Raw genomic sequence first — 18,729 nt, forward strand, 5'->3', positions numbered from 1 at the left:
AATTCGTGATAAGAAATATCGCCAGGTGGCCATTGGGAACCCGTTCTGAATGTTCCGGATTCGGAACAGTTGGCCACTTGGCAACATTTTTATTTCTAATTTTAAATAAATTCAGATTTTTCCAGGAATTTAAAAATTTCATTAATTAAAATATGCATTATTAAAATTAATAACAAAAAATCAAGTGTCTTCTGGTTCCCTGATCCAGAACATTCAGAACGGGTTCCCGATGGCCACTTGGCAATATTTCTTATTCCTTTTTCAAAGAAGTTTTGAATTTTTCAGGAATTTAAAAATGTCATGAATCAAAATATGTTTTGTGAAAACTTGATAAAATCTTCAAATGTTCACTGGTTCCCTAATCCAGAATATTTAAAACGGGTTTCTTTTGATCACCAGGCATTTCTGATTCTGATTTTGAATTAATTCTGATTTTTCTAGAAATCTAGAAAATTTATTTATTTTATTATGCTTTAAAAAATAAACAAAAAAAATCAAGTATCCACTGGTTCCCTGATTCGGAACATTCAGAAGGGGTTCCGGTTGACCACTTGCCCACATTTCTGCTTTCGAATTAATTAATTTTTTTCCAGAATCCTTGAAAATTTCTTAATGAAAAAATGCTGTCCACTGGTTCCATGATCCGGAACATCCAGAATAGGTTACCGTTGGCCACTTGGCCACATTTCTGATTTTGATTTTGAATCAATTTAGATGTTTTTTCAGATACATTAAAAATGTCTTAATAAAAACTGCTTAATAAAATTAATAAAAATATAAAATTTCCACAGGTTTCCTGATCCGGAACATTTAGAGCAGGTTCCCGTTGGCCACTTGGCCATGTTTTGGTGGTAATATGAATTTGAAGTAGCAAAGATTGCTTCAACAACACATTTGTTTATATCTGTCTGACACATTGGAATTGTGAAAATATTGCTTATTTTTCCAGAGTTTCCGGATCCGGATTGACCGGAACCGGTTCTCAATGGCCACGTTTTCAATTAGACGCCTTCAAACATGCTGGGACCAACATTTTTTAGTTTGTATGGATTGTTTGATGCTATAGTGTGTTCACTTCGCATTAGGAGCAAAAAACTTCAAAATTTTGAAGTTTCTGCACAGTTTTGGTCAATATTCCGGATTTCCTCCGGAACCGGTTACGGGAACCGGCCAATGGGACCAAATCATGAGTTTTTCTAACAATTTACCGTCGAATGACACCGGAAGCATCCAAAAAGACCTAATTGATCAGAAGTTACAGAGAAACTTCTGCATTGAATATCTCGAGTTAGGATAACTATAAAAATATGCGCCAGGTTGCATTGTGTTCGGGAAGCCGATCTCTAGAGGAGCATTTTTTTTCGTGCTGCCAAAAAATAAAAAAAATATTTTGTTACGCTGTGTTATTCATACCACTAGATAGGGTAGTCAGATCTTCAATCCAATTCGTGCTCGTTCAAAAGTTCTTTTAATTACCTATCCAAAGAAAGGTCGCATGAATATCATGAGATAAGATTAGATGATCATGAGATCCGGCCTCCAAAATGTGCATAAATAACACTTAGGTGTTTATAAATTTTGATAGGGTTGTCAGCTCTTCAATGTTTTGGACGCGTTGGAAAGGTCCTATGCAACGATAGGTCGCATGAGAGATAACTTTTTCATCAAAATATCTGAGATCCGGCCTCCAAAAAGTGTGTAAATAACACTTAAGTGCTTATAACTTTTGATAAGGTTTTCAGATCTTCAATGTCTTGGAAGCGTTGAAAAGGTCTTCTAAATACCTTTCTAAAAATGTATAGCATGACGGGTTTTCTTACAAAAACCACCCTTTTTACAATCTTCCGAACTTTTTTTAAAATCGTTTTTTTAGTATAACTTTTAAAGTACTTAACTAAACTCCATAATTTTTAATAGCGACTTATGGGACCCCAGGGCGGATCGAATGAGGCCAAAACGGACAAAATCGGTTTAGCCAGTCTTGAGATAATCGAGTGACAATTTTTTGATCAACATCCCACCACACACACATACACTTGCTCAGAATTTGATTCTGAGTCGATAGGTATACATGAAGGTGGGTCAATTGAGAAGTTCATTTTTCTAGTGATTTTATAGCCTTTCCTCAGTAAGGTGAGGAAGACAAAAAGGCATGGTTACAAATATTGAAATATAGCCAGACAAGTGATTTAAAACTCTGTAACCTTCCTCTTCCACTATCCACCTTGAAGAGATGAATGCACAATGGTGTAAAGTCTCTATAATAAAACAAGGAAAAATCAACAAAACGTTTTTTTATTCAAATATGCCTTATATTTCTGCGTGTGTATAAAAAAAATTAAAAAATAAAAGAATTACAAAATAAAAAAAATAAAATTGAAAAAAAAAATTAAAAAAAAATAAAAATAAAAAATATAAAAATTTAAATAACAAGCCATAGTCATTTAAATGAAAAAAGTGTTTTAAAATGCATTTTTCACTAGTTCAGTTGTTTTGCAATCATTAGTTTTCAAAAAATCTTAGATCTGACAAAAACAAAAATTGTATCGAAAAAAAAAGATTTTGCATCGAAAATTTTCAAAAAAGATTATAATTTTTTAACAAACCCAAACATGCTAAAAATGATTTTATACGCAGAAGAATGTATTTTAATTTGATTTCAGCTGGTTGCACTTGAATTTTCATTGAAATTTTGAAGTTTATTGTAAAATTATTTTTTTGCCCCCTGATTTTTCGGGCCAATTTTGAAGGGGGTAAGGGGGTGACAAAAACTTTTAAAAATATTTGTACCAGCCTAAATAAAAAGATAAAAAATATTGAAAACTTAAAAAAAAACAAAAATTAAAAAAAAAACAAAAAAAAAAAACAAAAAAATCAAAAAAAAAATAACAAATTTCAAGAAATTAAAAATTCAAAGCTTAAAAAAATCAAAAATATTTAAAAAAAAATTGAAAAATAAAAAAAAAATAAACAGATTGAAAAAAACTAAACTAAAATTAAGCTATTTAAACGCAATTTTGAATTTTTGTATTTTTGAATTTTCGTATTTTTGAATCTTAAAATTTTCGAATTTTACAATTTTTGAATTTTTAAAATTTTGAAAAAAATTAAGTTATGTAAACGCATTTTTGAATTTTTGTATTTTTTAATTATTGTATTTTTAAATTTTTTAATTTTCGAGTTTTGAAATTTTTAAATAATTAAATTTTAAAATATTTTTCTTCTACAGATGAACTTGAGATCAAATTTAATACCTGCTTTGCTATGCGCGGTGGGAGACTCGGGGGCAAACTCGAGAGCAAATTTGGTGGGAATCAAATCGGGTAGCAAAATGGTTTAACTTTCGTCATTTTCGAAAAATTAAATTCTTTGAAATTTTCAAAAGGTTTAAAAAGTTTAATAAACTTTTAGCATTTCTAGGCATGAATTCAACCCCCGCGTTGGGCTTGTTTCGGTGGCAAATTTGCTACCCTAGCGGTGAGGATGACGGAGTTTTTTCAAGGTGACAAATTTGATCTCGGTATTCATGAGCCGGGTGCAAATTTGATTTGCACCCCAGCGCTGGAGATGCCCTTAGATGCTTCTCCAATCTGTATGGGATCATCAGTTGAGCTTAAGATGGGTTCCAAATTAATGTTCCGACTGCTGAAGACTAAATCGATGCCAAATTTCACTAGTTTTTGTTGCAATGGGCTCTGCTGGTTGCGTACGGGTTGTGAATGATGTTCTATGGAGCTTTCTTTCCGTCTTGTCGATGATTGCAAGGATACCCTGTCACAAAATATTCTAGCAGAGCTGGTTTTTCCAGAATCCTGCTAGAATGCTGTAAGAATATCCAGCTCTGTAAGAACTCTGCTAGAATCCTGCTAGAAAGTCGTGACTGGGTAGTTGTTTTGCTGTAACCGTTGATTCTAGCTGTTTTTAATATATTGGACAATTCCATGATTACCTGCTTCGCTGAGAGGTAAAGTAGTCATCATATGTATGAAGTAATGATAGGCTGCAATTTTCTGTTGTAAGTAATAGTTTGACGTGGCCGGAATTGTTCTTCGGTTGGTTGGAAAATGCATAAAATAGGTCACCGAAAAGCGCTTCCCCAACACGGATGTGAACTTAAAGTACCTAGAATGTTGACAATTTTGATAGATAAATCGAGCCAAACATTTCATTAGGGCACAAAAGCAAAAACCGCGATTAGAGAAAATCGCTTGCAAAAAGTGCACAACTTGTTTCAATTCCTATTTAAAAAATAAGCATGACTGATGGCATTTTTACTGATGATTCGATAAAACACACCATTATCCTCAACACTGCTTTACTGCTTCTTAATTTATGTTGATTTTTGCAATAAAACTCATAATTTTAAAAAATCTCGTTATTAGGCCCTTTTAGCTTTCCAACTGCTGTTCATAATGGGCCCTTTCTAAATGCAATTTCGAAGAGAACTAAAAGGGCACTAAAGCGCTGTCACCGGATTGTTGTTTTGAATGATGTTTATGGGCCCTTTTGTTTAGTTAGAAATAATGAGGAATTCAGTGGAAATTTTGATAATTGGTGAAGTTTTATGATCGAATGGAGTAGATAAGGTATGTGAAACATTAAAATTCTTCAAAAGTGTACTGAACAGCAGCCGCGGGCCGTATTCAATATTGTATTTCGACGAAGTTTTTTTTCTGCAGAAACCCTTGGTGAAACGTTAACCAAACTTTGTTTTGAAGTGAACTAGTGTTAAGAATGTATGAAAAGTTCACTTTAAAACATAGAAAGTTCCTTAACCACGAAAAACTAACGAAAAAGAAAAGGGCACAATTGGGTACTAAAGCCCTATGTCAATTTTTATGTACAACGGTAAAAAACACGATTAAAAACCATTTCTGATCACTTTTTTTTCATTTTATGGCAAATTTTTTTTTTGACGAGACAACATTTTTTCGATGGATCAACTATGGTCCCCTTGGAACGAGCTGTCAGGTAGGAGCTTTTCTGTCAAGAAGGACCGCGAGGTTAATTTTTCAAAATTGATTTAAAAATCCATTTTAAACTCTTTGTGGTCGGCCAAAAGGTCATTGTACTCAAAAAAATAAGCTTTATCGCTGTAAACAATAATATCAGCAATCTAAGCTTCATTTTAGGACCCAATTGAACTTTTTTTTCTGGTTTGGAGTGAACATTGTTATGTGCCCTTTTGTTTTTTTGATTTTTTCAATAGGAAATTGTTTGCTATCAATCTGATTCTTGGAGGGCATGTAGGGAGTGTACTATGGAGTGGAATAGTGGAATAATCCCGAATGTTTACGTTTTGGTTTTGTGCCCTAATGAAATGTTTGGCTCGAAATAGCATTTACAAAACCCATTATTGAATTTCTAGTTACCTCTCGATGAACTTAAACTAACACTAACTACATTATTCAACGCCATTCCGGTTATGTCACGGCATGTGATATTCATCCGGGTGGATTGAAACAATTTTCTTTTACGGAAAGTGGAAAATTTATTGAAATTTAGCAAAACTTGTTAGAAACTCAAACAGTCCAATACAATAATTACCCTATTTTGCCTCAAGGCGGTGTGTTATTTTTATAATGTTTTTTCTTCTTCTTTTTCATCATCAAACTTGTGTTCCAGAAAAGATATCATTTTGCAAAATCATGTTGTTATTTGGTTTATATTGAAACTGAAACCCTGTTATTTTTCCGTAATCATCGATATCTCAAACTCATCCACTGAATGATTGTAGTTTAGAATAGGTTCAAATTGTGTGGGTAAATAATATGCCTCGAAATATGGGGTTAATTTCCAATATTTTTTTTTGTTATCGATATTTATATAAGTTTGCTCAAAGTATTTGTAATAATTTATTAAAACTGTACGTGTGTTATGTCAGGGATAATAATATTTTCACAGAGCGAATAAAGGTGATATAAAAATTACTCTGTGAATAGTTTAAATATAAATATTTCTTCAATTTTGAGATGTTACTCAACCGAATGAACGCGCTTTTAAAAATGATCAAGAAATAAAAGGGACCACTTTTCCGGTCCCTGGCGCTTGAAACTTGGGGAGGGGGAGAAGGAAGTGGTAGGAGTCGTGTTATTCTACAGTGAACTTGTTTCTTCACAAGACTTCCTTTCCGAGAGGGTTTCTGCTATTTTATGTGTGTGTTAGCGCGTGATACAGTATGTAATGTTTTTTTTTAAAGCTACTTGCATGCTCTGTTTACGACGACGATCCCAACCCACCACCAGTTGGCCAGATGGACAATCCACCCAAACACGGTGCTCGGAACGCTCGGTATCGATTAAACGGCAACTTCCGGACCGGATGGAAAGGTCACTTTCTTAATTCTGTTACGTGCTATATACTGTTTGAAAGTTTTTTTTTGCAAACGAAAATCGCCGAATAACGCCAGGTCGAAGGAGGCCGATACGGTCACGTCCGAGCACCCCGTGGTAGACTGTCCAGGAGGCTACCGGCATTGGATTGGGTCCAGGAGAATCTTCCAAACAAGACTCCAAGGGCAGTTGATAACGAATAGCTGGTGATTTCTGGTTCATCGTCAGTTGAAAAAAAAAATAAAAGATAGAAATGGGCCATGCAAGTAGCTGTTGGCGGGTTCCGGATAACACCGCAGCGCAAATTTCTTGTTCATTTTAGAACCACAAAACTCAACTACAAACTGAACTCTCTTTCTAGCAGCAATGGAGCAACGGGGATTATACTTGATTCTGGTTTGCTCCCGAAACTATCGTGTTTGTGTTTTCATCTTCACCTTTAGATTGATTGTGGCTTTTCCAAGGCCTTCCTCAATTTGCCAAGTGTAGATCGATTTTTTATCTTAATTTTTAGATTTGTTTTGCAGTTTTTTTGTGATTTTCAGTGGTTTTTTATATCTTTTCTTTCCATCACTTTTTTTTTGTTATTTTTTCCTTTTTGAGACTGTCGCATCTGTTGTGATCATTTGAATGTGGGGATTTTTTCTTCAATGTTGTTTTCTTTAACTTTTTTGCTACCCTCTTTTATTTTTCAAGTTTTTTTTCTTTTGTTTCAATTTTTATTTTCAAAGAAGATAATATGTTTTATATTCATTTTCAGAGGGGATCGCTTCAGCAATGGATTCGCGCAAAAGGCTCCAGCAAGAGTTTTCTTACAAAAGCTCCAACGCCGCCATGGCACCACTGAGAGCAATCAACACTTTTTTCCATTTTTTTGGCTTTTTTTTTTAATTTATTTTATGTGTATATATGTGTTCATCATATACGTAAGTTGCTTTTTTACCATTTTATATAGATTTACTATTTTTTTGTGATTTTTTATATATTTTTTTTTCTTGCTTGATTTGTTTTCTCGTTGAAATTGTGTATCAAATCAACATTAATAACAGAAGGTGTGGAAGCAGCATGCTTTCTCTTATTTTTGTCTGCAACAAAGTTGCAGTAAAGATTTGAAAATAGCTTTCTGCCTACGCACTCTTCTTACTTGAATAAACTTATTTTTCTTAGATAAACCATGAACCAAAAAAATCAAAAATGTTATTTCAAAAGCAAAAAGATAACTAGCTCAAACTCCTGCAAAAGACTCCAGTAAATTAAGCCGACGGCATGAAATCAATTTATTTCTCTTCTGCAGTTTTGATGCGACTACAAATTTTAAAGAACAGTTTTTTTTTGTTATCCTGCAACATAGTTTTTCAAAACGGGGAAAGAGTGAGGGAAATTTAACTTATTGTTGGTTTGTTGAATTCATTAATCAAGAGGGACGACGTTTTTAGAAGCAAATTTTAGTCTGAAGCTTAAAAAGAGTGTGAATAATTGAATGTTGCATCATCAGCGGGAACTGCAAGCACCTGCGACACGGTCTTTAGCTTGAGCTGACGTTGAGGAAGCAATCTTATGTGTATGACAAAGAGATACGAACCTTGTACGCCGGGCCTGGCCGTTCCCGCCCGTGGTTAATTCAAACTAGTCGCATAAACAATTTCATCCGAGCGCTTATCATTGATTCGCGGGTTGCGGTTGACGTTCTTGTTTTATGTTGCTGCTTGTGTTGTGTTGTTTCTTTACTGGGGCTGAGTCTTTTGCTGGTGAGCGTGCAGCACGGCAACGGCCTCATCGACCTTGGCCTTGAGCGACTCGCTGTGCTCCAACATGTGCACGAGCTCGGGTTGTCAATCTCGAGCAACATTCCGGTGATTTTACCTGCGATCGACGGGTACATCGGCTCAATCAGCGGGAACAAACGCTCGCCCAGCATCTGCTTCTGCTCGGCCGGCTGTGCGGCGGCCAACATGGTGGCCGTGAGCGGTTCTTGTCCTGTTAGGGGATAGAGGGGGGAATGAGTTAAGGGAGATCGAACGATGGAATGTTGATTATGTTTACCTTTAACGTGGACAGCCTGTTGAGCAACGGGCTGAGTCGGGATGGCAACGGGCTGAGCCGGCGGGTTGCGCATGTTCTGCGTGTACTTGTAGTTAGCAGCACGGGCCTGGTTAGCGGCCATTTGCGGAGCGACTGGGCGGGTCTGCATGTTGCCACCTGCCTGTTGGCCGGTGATGGGACGGGCCGAGTTACGCATGGCAGCGGAAGCGGCCTGGGCTTGAGCGTTGGGGGCCTGTTGTTGTTGGCCGCGGACGTTTCCGGCTTGGCGATACTGGTTGCCGGCGGTGGCAGCGGCCATGGCCGGGTAAGCACCACCGGCAGCGTTTGCAGCAACGGCATTCTGGTTGGCAGCGTTGGCACGGAACCAGCCAGGAGTGGTACGAATCTGGCTGACCTGCTTGCCGAAGAAGCGCTGCGGCTGGGGGATGGTCGGAACGTAGTAGCCTCCGTTGCCACCGGGCTGGAAGATTTGTCCCATGTGCTGCATGCGCATGTTGGCCATACGCTGCATGTACTGCGAGGCCAGATGAGCCTTGCGGTCTTCCTTGCGCTGGGCCAGGGCCACGTACAGCGGCTTGCTGCCAACGATGCGACCGTTCATCTCGGTGACGGCCTTGGTGGCCTCTTCGGCAGCCGAGAAGCAAACGAAGCCGAATCCCTTGGAACGACCTTCCTCCAGCATGACCTTGGCCGATGTGATGGTTCCGAACGGAGAGAACTCCTTGCGCAGACGTTCATCGTCGATGGAATCGTCAAGTTCTTGACGTACAGGTTGACTCCCTGGTACCGGGTCAAACGCTCCATCTTGAGCTGTTCGAAGCGGCGCTTGAGTTCCATTTGGCGTTCGTTCTTCTTCTGAGCACGGCCCACGTACAGGACTTTGCCATCGCCAAGCTCCTTGCCGTTCAATTCCTGGACGGCCACTTCGGCCGATTCTGGGTTTTCGAACGCGACGAATCCGAATCCACGGCTCTTGTTTTCCTTGATCATCACACGGTGGCTGGTGATGGTGCCGTACTTCTCGAACATCTCCTTGAGCGACTCATCGGTCAACTCGTCACCAAAGTTCTTCACGTACACATTCGTGAACAGCTTAGCCTTCTCGCCGAGCTCCTTCTCGCGCTCCTTGCGCGGGATGAAGCGGCCCACGAAGACCTTCTTGGCGTTGAGCAACATACCGTTGACCTTCTCGATCGACGTGTTGGCCGATTCCTCCGTTTCAAAGTGCACGAATCCGTACCCCTTCGAGTTGCCCTTTTCGTCCTGGGCCACCTTGCAGCTGAGAATGTTGCCGAACGCGGAGAACGTATCGTACATGGCCTTGTTGTCAATGTTCTTGTCCAGGTTCTTGATGAAAACGTTGCCGACGCCGGACTTGCGCAGCGACGGGTCGCGCTGGGACCACATGATGCGGATCGGGCGCCCCTTGATCAGATCAAAGTTCATCGTGTCCAGGGCACGCTCAGCTGGAAAGAGGAGACGAAATTAGAATTGGGAGATATTGCATATTGTACGTTTGTGTGGGTGCTCTACTCTGCTTGCTGGCCAGGCCACGACCAAAACGACAAGGTCGCACATTCCAAAGGCGCGCTCATTCGTGGAAAATATACACAAAAACCAGGCAGCAAATCGTAATTTCGTTGGGGTTGATATCATTACGTGTGTGTGTGTGTGTGTGTGTGTGTGTGTGTGAATTATGAAATTTGTGCATTCGTCATCGATGTACGCTGATAGATCGAGTGGGGTGATTATGTGTATGTGTGTGTGTGTCGGATGGCAACAAAATTAGCAAATTTCAAGGACTTTTAAATGCATTTTGCTTGTCTCTAAGCGTATCGATTTATCAGTGTAGAACGAACGGTTTTGTTTTTGCCTTTGCCATTGGCGCCAACCATGAATGGTGTCGAAAATAGTAGCGCCCCCCGACTGAACGACGAAAATCGAGGCCGTTGTGCGCCGTGTGTGGTGGTGGAATGCGTAAATCTGACGAAACGAAATGCAAGCAAGCAAGCATGGTTTTAATGACAGGTGGGCGACGCAGATGACGTCACTGATTTCAAAAGGGAGGTAAGTGATAACAAACTGTGCTGGAAAGGAAATTATGCGCTAAGAAACGTAAACATGGCAATTAAAAAAAAAAGATTCCACCACATAAAAGCACCATTTATGGACGACCCCACTGGCAGGCAGAGTAAAAAAAGCACAAAATACAATATGGCCGACACGAAGATTTTCTTTGGCCATCGTCGTCGTCGTCGTAGCAGGCTGCGCGAGAGCCATGGCAAGCAAAACCCCGAACACGTGTAGGCCGAAAAGGGAGAAAAAAAAAAGTTCCGCTTACCGTCTGCTGGCTGCTGGAAGTTGACGTAGGCATAACCAAGGGAACGACGGGTGACCACGTCGCGGCACACTCGGATCGACAGAACCGGGCCAGCGGACGAGAATTTTTCGAACAGCATAGCCTCGGTGATGTCGGCGTGTAAATCGCCGACGTAAAGAGACGCCATTTGAACGGATTTTTTTTAAATCGGGTTTGATGGTAACCCTAGCCAGAAAGAACTTTCACTTCGCAGCAGTGAATTTCACCTTGCTGCTCTCGTCGCTCGTCGTATCTCGCCAGCCGAAAAAATAACGTCCACGTCCTCAGCTACTTTTTCCTATCGGTGAGAAAAGTTATTTTTGCATTTATTCCAAAGTGGTTGGGTTTCGCAGAAATCAAATTTTCGCTGCTTTCTGCGCTCGATGAGTAATATTTTTTCCCATTTTCCACACGCGACAATTTGCGGGGCAGAGGAACGAAGGAAAAAAAAACGGCTAAAAACACTATACGCACTTGCAACCTGCTCTACTTTTTCACTTTTTTCGATTTTTTTGGAAATTTTTTAACTATTTTTATGATTTTTTTGTGGATTTTTGTAATTTTTTTTATGCACAAAAAATGTGAATGGTTGTGCGATCTTTTAGCAAGAAGCACAACCTCACAACGTCAGCGACACTCTTTGTCTGAGCAGGCTGGCTGCAGTGTGGCAGTTTGAAGGTCCACATCTGACGGCGTCTCGCTCACTCTACCGTCCAGCAGAGCGGAGCAAGCGAGACGCCACATCACTGTCTCGATGACAGCCAGTTGCGAACAGGAAGCTCAGCAAAATGGCCGCCGGTGCAAGCCGTCCGATCGTCATGGCAACCAGGTGTCGCTGCTCAATTTTCACGTGATTTGAACGAACCGTTTGTTAATAATTTTTTCAACTTACCCCAAATCCAATAAATATTTCACAATTTTCGCAAAAAAACCGCATCCAAAAAACCAGCAAAATTTACCGCTGACACGGTGATTCACCATCCAATTTTTACATTGCAGTTCTCACGCGGTTTTCCTGCCGTTTTCAAACTCGCCGCCGTTGCTCGTACATCCAAACACACGCACTAGCTCGAAATCACTGTGGATTTTCCGGCTGTTTTTCTGCAAAATTTTCAACCACAAAAACGTGGAAAAAATGGACGAGGCGCACGCACGCACGTGGTCTGCACTTTTCTTCACTCTGCTGTGAGGAACTGGCCACAGGAAAGAATGCGCGCGTGGCTTGCTGTGATTTTGAAATTTTGGAAGGTGGCGACATTTCCTTGCGGGATCGTCCAGATATTATGTAGTCGTTAGAGGAAAGAAATAAATTTTTCATCAAAAATTACAGAATACAAAAATAAAAAAATCAAAAGAATTCAAAATCAATAATACAATAAAATACAAATATAAAGATTACCGAATTCGGTAAAAACCTCATCGTACAACCGATTTTCGGTGAATCTTTTATCATTTTGACAGATTTTTCAACTACCGAATTCGGTAAAAAACGTAAAAATCTAAGTGGGTGGTTTTCAAAATTCTAATGGCCTATCTACAATCACTTAACTTAGAAAATTTCACTTAGGTTAGGAGTTTCAGGGTTGTTACGGACGGCGCGGATCGCGCGGATGGCGCGTATGGCGCGGATCTGGCGCGGATTTTCTGGCTAATTTAGCTCAGGCGCGGATTTCGCGCGGATAGCAATTTTGATAAACAAAATAATTGAGAACGATAGAATTTCTTTCAAATTACAAAGGAAAATATTATTAGGAATTAAATAAATTCAATCTTTTTCGTTGAGTGCGAAAACATCAATTTCTAAGAAGTTGTTAATGAAGAAAATTTTCTTCTAAAAATTATTGATTGTTTTTTTTCTTAATACGAAACTTCGAAATAATCTTCAAGGAGCGATTTTGGGCGGAATGGTTTTAATCGATCCGTCTTAACGTCCCCTAAATTGCTATTTATATTCATGCAGTTTTATCATGCATTAAAAAAGTTATGTTAAAAAAAACTGTTTCATATTAAATTAAAATTATGGTGAAAAGGGTGGTTTTTTCATGAAACCCTCACATGTTATATATTTTTAGAAAGCATATGAGAAGACCTTTCTTGTGGATTGAGAATTTTCAAGATCTGACTTACCTATCTAAAATTACAAGCAGTTTAAAAAATGGTCTGAATTTACATAACCTCAACTGTTCGGGTCTGATCGCTACGAAAAAAAGCCTTGTAGAGGGATGCCATTTTCCTGTCTGTATAATCTTGACAAAAAGTCTGTAGGAAGTCTATTTTTTTTACTCGTCACTTATTTTTATTAGGACCTCTTAGGTGCTGCGATCACGTGGGAGATCCATAAACCATGTGGACACTTTAGGGGACTGTAATCACACTATAAATGAGAGGAAGGCACCAACCACCTAAAGGTGGATTAAGTAACGTTTTTTAATGGATTGAGATTTGTTATATAAATTTTACATAACATTACAACTCATTATTTTTAAAACATCTGCTTAACAATTCAAATAAATACCAATTTAATTAAAATCAAAATAACAAAATTCAAAAAAAATACAGAACATTCAAAATTTGAGGCTATGAAACTTTGTAGATTTTCTATGTTTTTTTCAATATAAAAATTTAAATTTTTAAATTTTTGGTTTATTGAAAAAAATAAAAATTGTGTTGCCACTCTGATTCAGGTAGAATTGATTCTACTCCCAATTATCACAACATGCCGAAATCCACTTAGAAATCTGCTAAAATCTCCGTCTAAAAGCGAAATGTAATGTTAAAATTTAAAAAATAAGAAATCTGGAATTCAACAATTTGAAATTTCAGAATTTACATATTCAAATAATAAAAAAAAATAGAATTCATAATTTGAAATTGTCCAAACATACAGACTCAAAAAACGTAAAAAAGTACGAATTATCAAATTGAAAAATAACGAAAATAGTAGAATTGATTTTTCTTTTTATTTTAATTTTTTAAAGAAAGTTCGTTAGTTATCAAATTATTAAATTATTAAATTATTAAATTTTAATAATTGCTAAATTATTAAATTATCAAATTATTAAATTATTAATGTGGGTCTCGTGGCGCAGGGGTAGCGGCTTCGGCTGCCGATCCCGATGATGCTATGAGATGTGGGTTCGATTCCCGCCTTATCCACTGAGCTTCTATCGGATGGTGAAGTAAAACGTCGGTCCCGGTTTCTCCTGTCTCGTCAGAGGCGCTGGAGCAGAAATCCCACGTTAGAGGAAGGCCATGCCCCGGGGGGCGTAGTGCCAATAGTTTCGTAGTTTCGTTTTTTTTAAATTATTAAATTATTAAATTATTAAATTATTAAATTATTAAATTATTAAATTATTAAATTATTAAATTATTAAATTATTAAATTATTAAATTATTAAATTATTTAATTATTAAATTATTAAATTATTAAATTATTAAATTATTAAATTATTAAATTATTAAATTATTAAATTATTAAATTATTAAATTATTAAATTATTAAATTATTAAATTATTAAATTATTAAATTATTAAATTATTAAATTATTAAATTATTAAATTATTAAATTATTAAATTATTAAATTATTAAATTATTAAATTATTAAATTATTAAATTATTAAATTATTAAATTATTAAATTATTAAATTATTAAATTATTAAATTATTAAATTATTAAATTATTAAATTATTAAATTATTAAATTATTAAATTATTAAATTATTAAATTATTAAATTATTAAATTATTAAATTATTAAATTATTAAATTATTAAATTATTAAATTATTAAATTATTAAATTATTAAATTATTAAATTATTAAATTATTAAATTATTAAATTATTAAATTATTAAATTATTAAATTATTAAATTATTAAATTATTAAATTATTAAATTATTAAATTATTAAATTATTAAATTATTAAATTATTAAATTATTAAATTATTAAATTATTAAATTATTAAATTATTAAATTATTAAATTATTAAATTATTAAATTATTAAATTATTAAATTATTAAATTATTAAATTATTAAATTATTAAATTATTAAATTATTAAATTATTAAATTATTAAATTATTAAATTATTAAATTATTAAATTATTAAATTATTAAATTATTAAATTATTAAATTATTAAATTATTAAATTATTAAATTATTAAATTATTAAATTATTAAATTATTAAATTATTAAATTATTAAATTATTAAATTATTAAATTATTAAATTATTAAATTATTAAATTATTAAATTATCAAATTATAAAATTATTAAATTATTTAATTATTATATTATTTTTTTGCCATTTTCTTAGTTCGGATCATTTTCAGAGTCATATTTTAGATTAGAGAAATTTAGAGAAGAAAATAATAGAAATTTCGTGTTTCGATTTTCCAGAGTAAAGTTTTGGCGAGCATTATCAAGTACTAAATCCCTAGATTTTATAATTTGGTGATTTATTTTATGGTTTTAACTTTTTTTTAAATCTTCGAATTTAAATTTTTTTTCTGAATTTGTTTTTTAAGCAACGATATTTAAAGTGTTGCAAAAAAATGCTTATATTATTTCAGGAATGGCAAAAAAGCTTCCATTTGGTACAGGTGGGATATGAATCCACAACTGATCAACGGTACTGATCCAAATGCCTTCTGTATTATTCTTTTTTCGTTTAAAATTTCATTCATTATGTTACTCTCTTCTATGTTTGTCGCGGTTTTTTTATATGGCGCGGATTTCGCGCGGATTGGGTTTTGGGGTCGGCGCGGATCTGGCGCGGATTTTTTCTCGACTTTTCCGTAACAACCCTGGAGTTTGAATCAATGCAAATGAATCTGATCTTCTACAATGAAAAGGAATAAAATAAGAAACTTGACGTATGGTTTGGAAAATTTCAAAATCTACGGTAAGTTGACGTTTCCATATCAAAGGTAAACAAACAACTGCATAGCAACGTATATCAGCCCAGCAAATTTTCTAAGTTGATTGTGGATGACGGCCGTAAGTTGTGTACATTTTCTAAGTTTTACTTTACTTAACTATTCTAAGCTAAGTGATTGTAGATAGGCCATAAGTATTGATCATTTATTTTATCTTTTGTATCAAGAAAATGTAAAAATACAACAATACAAAAAAACACAAAAATACAAAAAAAAAATGCCAACATACAAAATTACAAACAATACGAAAACACAAAAACACTAAAGTATGAAAATACGAAAACAAACATCAAAAAAATATTTAAATATTAGAACTTGATTAGAACAAAAAAGCACAACAAAACAATAAAATAAATGCAACAAAACAGAAATTTTCTGCCCATGTTCACATAAATAATTTATAATTATTGACGCTAACATTTCAAAAAGCATCATTAGGCTTAGTGATTTTTCACGCTAAAAAAATAAAAATTTCCTCGCAAAATTTCACTTTAATTTCAAACCATCAAATTTTACGGAAATTTCGCAGAAAGTGAAATACGTTAAAATACTATGAAAATCGTACTTCAAAATTACATAAACTACATGTTGTGCTTCATTTAATATTATTATTAAATATTATAAGCGATTATAAGAATGTTTCCACGAGATTTATGAATTTCATCTATACATGTTTTGAAACGAAATGTAGGGCATGTTTATTTTCATTTATTGAACTGATTTTTTTTTTATTTTCGACTTATAAAACAAACAAGTACTCGCTGAATTGCTTCTACACTCAAACCCCGGTGGTTTGACACCAATTGTTGTCAAACGAACGGGGTCACTTTTTAGTTTGACACCCCTTTTACACGGAGTTCACACACACTACTGAACGTTTGTTTTGATAGTGTGCGTGAGCGCCTCATACAAATTGACAGTTCGTTTCTTTTTAGTTTGACTTTGACCAACCAACGGGGTACAAACTAAAAAAGTGTCAAACGAAAAAGTGTCCAACCACCGGGGGTTGAGTGTACTAACATTTAATTGAATTTCATATTAAAGCATCATTTAACATGTTGTCCAGCCAAAATGATTAAAATAACTTGAATTTTCTGCGACGTTTTGTCAAGTACACTCAAACCCCGATGGTTTGACACCAACTGTTGTCAAACGAACGGGGTCACTTTTTAGTTTGACACCCCTTTTACACGGAGTTCACACACACTACCAAACGTTTGTTTTGATAGTGCCCAGTCACGAAATTTTCTAGCAGAGCTGGTTCTGTCAGAATCCTGCTAGAACCATGGAGCGTTTCTGCTAGAATGCTGTTAGAATATCTACCTCTGTTAGAACTCTGCTAGAATCCTGCTAGAACGCCGTGATTGGGTGTGGGTGAGCGCCGTGTAAAAAGTGACAGTTGACTTTGACCAACCAACGGGGTACAAACTAAAAAAGTGTCGAACGAAAAAGTGACCAACCACCGGGGGTTGAGTGTAGTTTTTTTTTCACTTCTCAAAAACAATATCAATCAATACTATGAATAGAAAGAGACGAGTTGTTCCTTTTAATTCCGCTATATATTTTTAATATCTTGACAGATACGTATTTTGTCTACTACTTGCAGACTTCTAGTAGATGAAATACGTATCTGTCAAGATATTAAAAATATGTAGCGGAATTAAAAGGAACTACTGGTCTCTTTGTATTCATATTTAGTAATGCATTCTGCTAAAATGCTCAACCAAACCACAATATCAATAAAAATCAGAGCAAAAAACAAAAAAAGTGTTTTTTTTTTTTTATTTCCGTGCGAACTATCCAGTCAAATGATTAAATATCATGAACATTAAACAGGACTCCAAGCTTCAATCTTTTAAAATTCTTCCTTAAAAATAAAAAAAAGTAGTCAAATTGTTATTAACACAAATGGAAAAAATGGTCAAAATTTTTAAAAATTCAAACTTTTTGGTAAGAGAATAACTGCAATCAAATGATTGATAATATTTACCATGCTTGAGATAAGTTGATGATTCCGAAAATAGCTTTGACTGATTTTTGTTAATATCATATCAGTATTCAGCAGCATTCACATCTCAGAAAATGTGGTTACATTTTTTTGTTAATGTATGTTTTGCCAACGATTTTTCAAACGTTTCATATCACGCTTTTCAATTAAATACTAATAATTTTTTTCATAAGCCTTTAGGAATGAAATATTTATTACGTTATTATTTTAAAGAATAGATTTGAGGAAATTGATAAATTTCACGGGTATTCACAGAAATCTTCAAATTTTACGAATTTCACGTGTTCGCGAAATCGTGAAAATTCACTAAGCATCATGTACAACCCGTGCGTTTTGAGAAAAAATGCATTTGAATGTTGAGCATAATTTTTCAATTCCCATTTTAATATAAAAGCAAAAGAAGGTGTTCTAATCTAGGTTCTAATGATAATAATCGATGAAAAACGTTGCCTTCATTGATACTTGATCATCCATATTCAATAAATTATTATTTCCTCGATTATTTCCCTCATTCTATTTAAAAAAAAACAAACATAATTTCTTTTGAAAACACCAACATCTATACCTCGATCTATACATATCACCCTGCTGCACGCCCTGCTGTCATTGGAGGGGAATTCCCCTTAAGCTTTGTTATGATTCTTTTTTCTTCGCCGAATGTACATGGCGCCTTTTGCAAGTGGAGGGGAAGTTTTGTTATGATTTGCTTTTCGACGGCAAATGTAAATGGCGTGAGGCTTATCCCGTAATTTCGACATTACTTATTAAATTATATTAATATTAGGCCGATGCAAATATTTAAAAAGTTTTGTCCTCGGCCCTGGCCGAGGTCAAGGGGGCAAAAAAATATAAAAATTTAAATAACAAGCCATAGTCTTCACATTTAAATGAAAAAAGTGTTTTAAAATGCATTTTACACTAGTGCAGTTGTTTTCAAAAAATCTAAGATCTGACAAAAACAAAAATTGTATCGAAAAAAAAGATTTTGCATCGAAAATTTTCAAAAAATTTTAAGATTTTTTAATAAACCCAAACATGCTAAAAATG

At 35.1% G+C, this 18,729-nt stretch overlaps 1 protein-coding gene across 1 annotated transcript; it reads right to left on the bottom strand.

The window, feature by feature from the left end:
- Positions 1 to 5,471: 5,471 nt before the first annotated feature.
- LOC6040552 (polyadenylate-binding protein) lies at positions 5,472 to 11,394 on the bottom strand. Its single transcript, XM_001849882.2, is given in 6 exon segments — positions 5,472 to 8,160; positions 8,163 to 8,309; positions 8,376 to 9,131; positions 9,134 to 9,841; positions 10,717 to 11,032; positions 11,209 to 11,394. Coding segments are annotated over 5 exon segments (1,881 nt in total). The 5' UTR covers positions 10,883 to 11,032; positions 11,209 to 11,394; the 3' UTR covers positions 5,472 to 8,056.
- Positions 11,395 to 18,729: the final 7,335 nt, after the last annotated feature.

This window comes from Culex quinquefasciatus, chromosome 2, assembly GCF_015732765.1.
Source record: "Culex quinquefasciatus strain JHB chromosome 2, VPISU_Cqui_1.0_pri_paternal, whole genome shotgun sequence".
Lineage (NCBI taxonomy): Eukaryota > Metazoa > Arthropoda > Insecta > Diptera > Culicidae > Culex > Culex quinquefasciatus.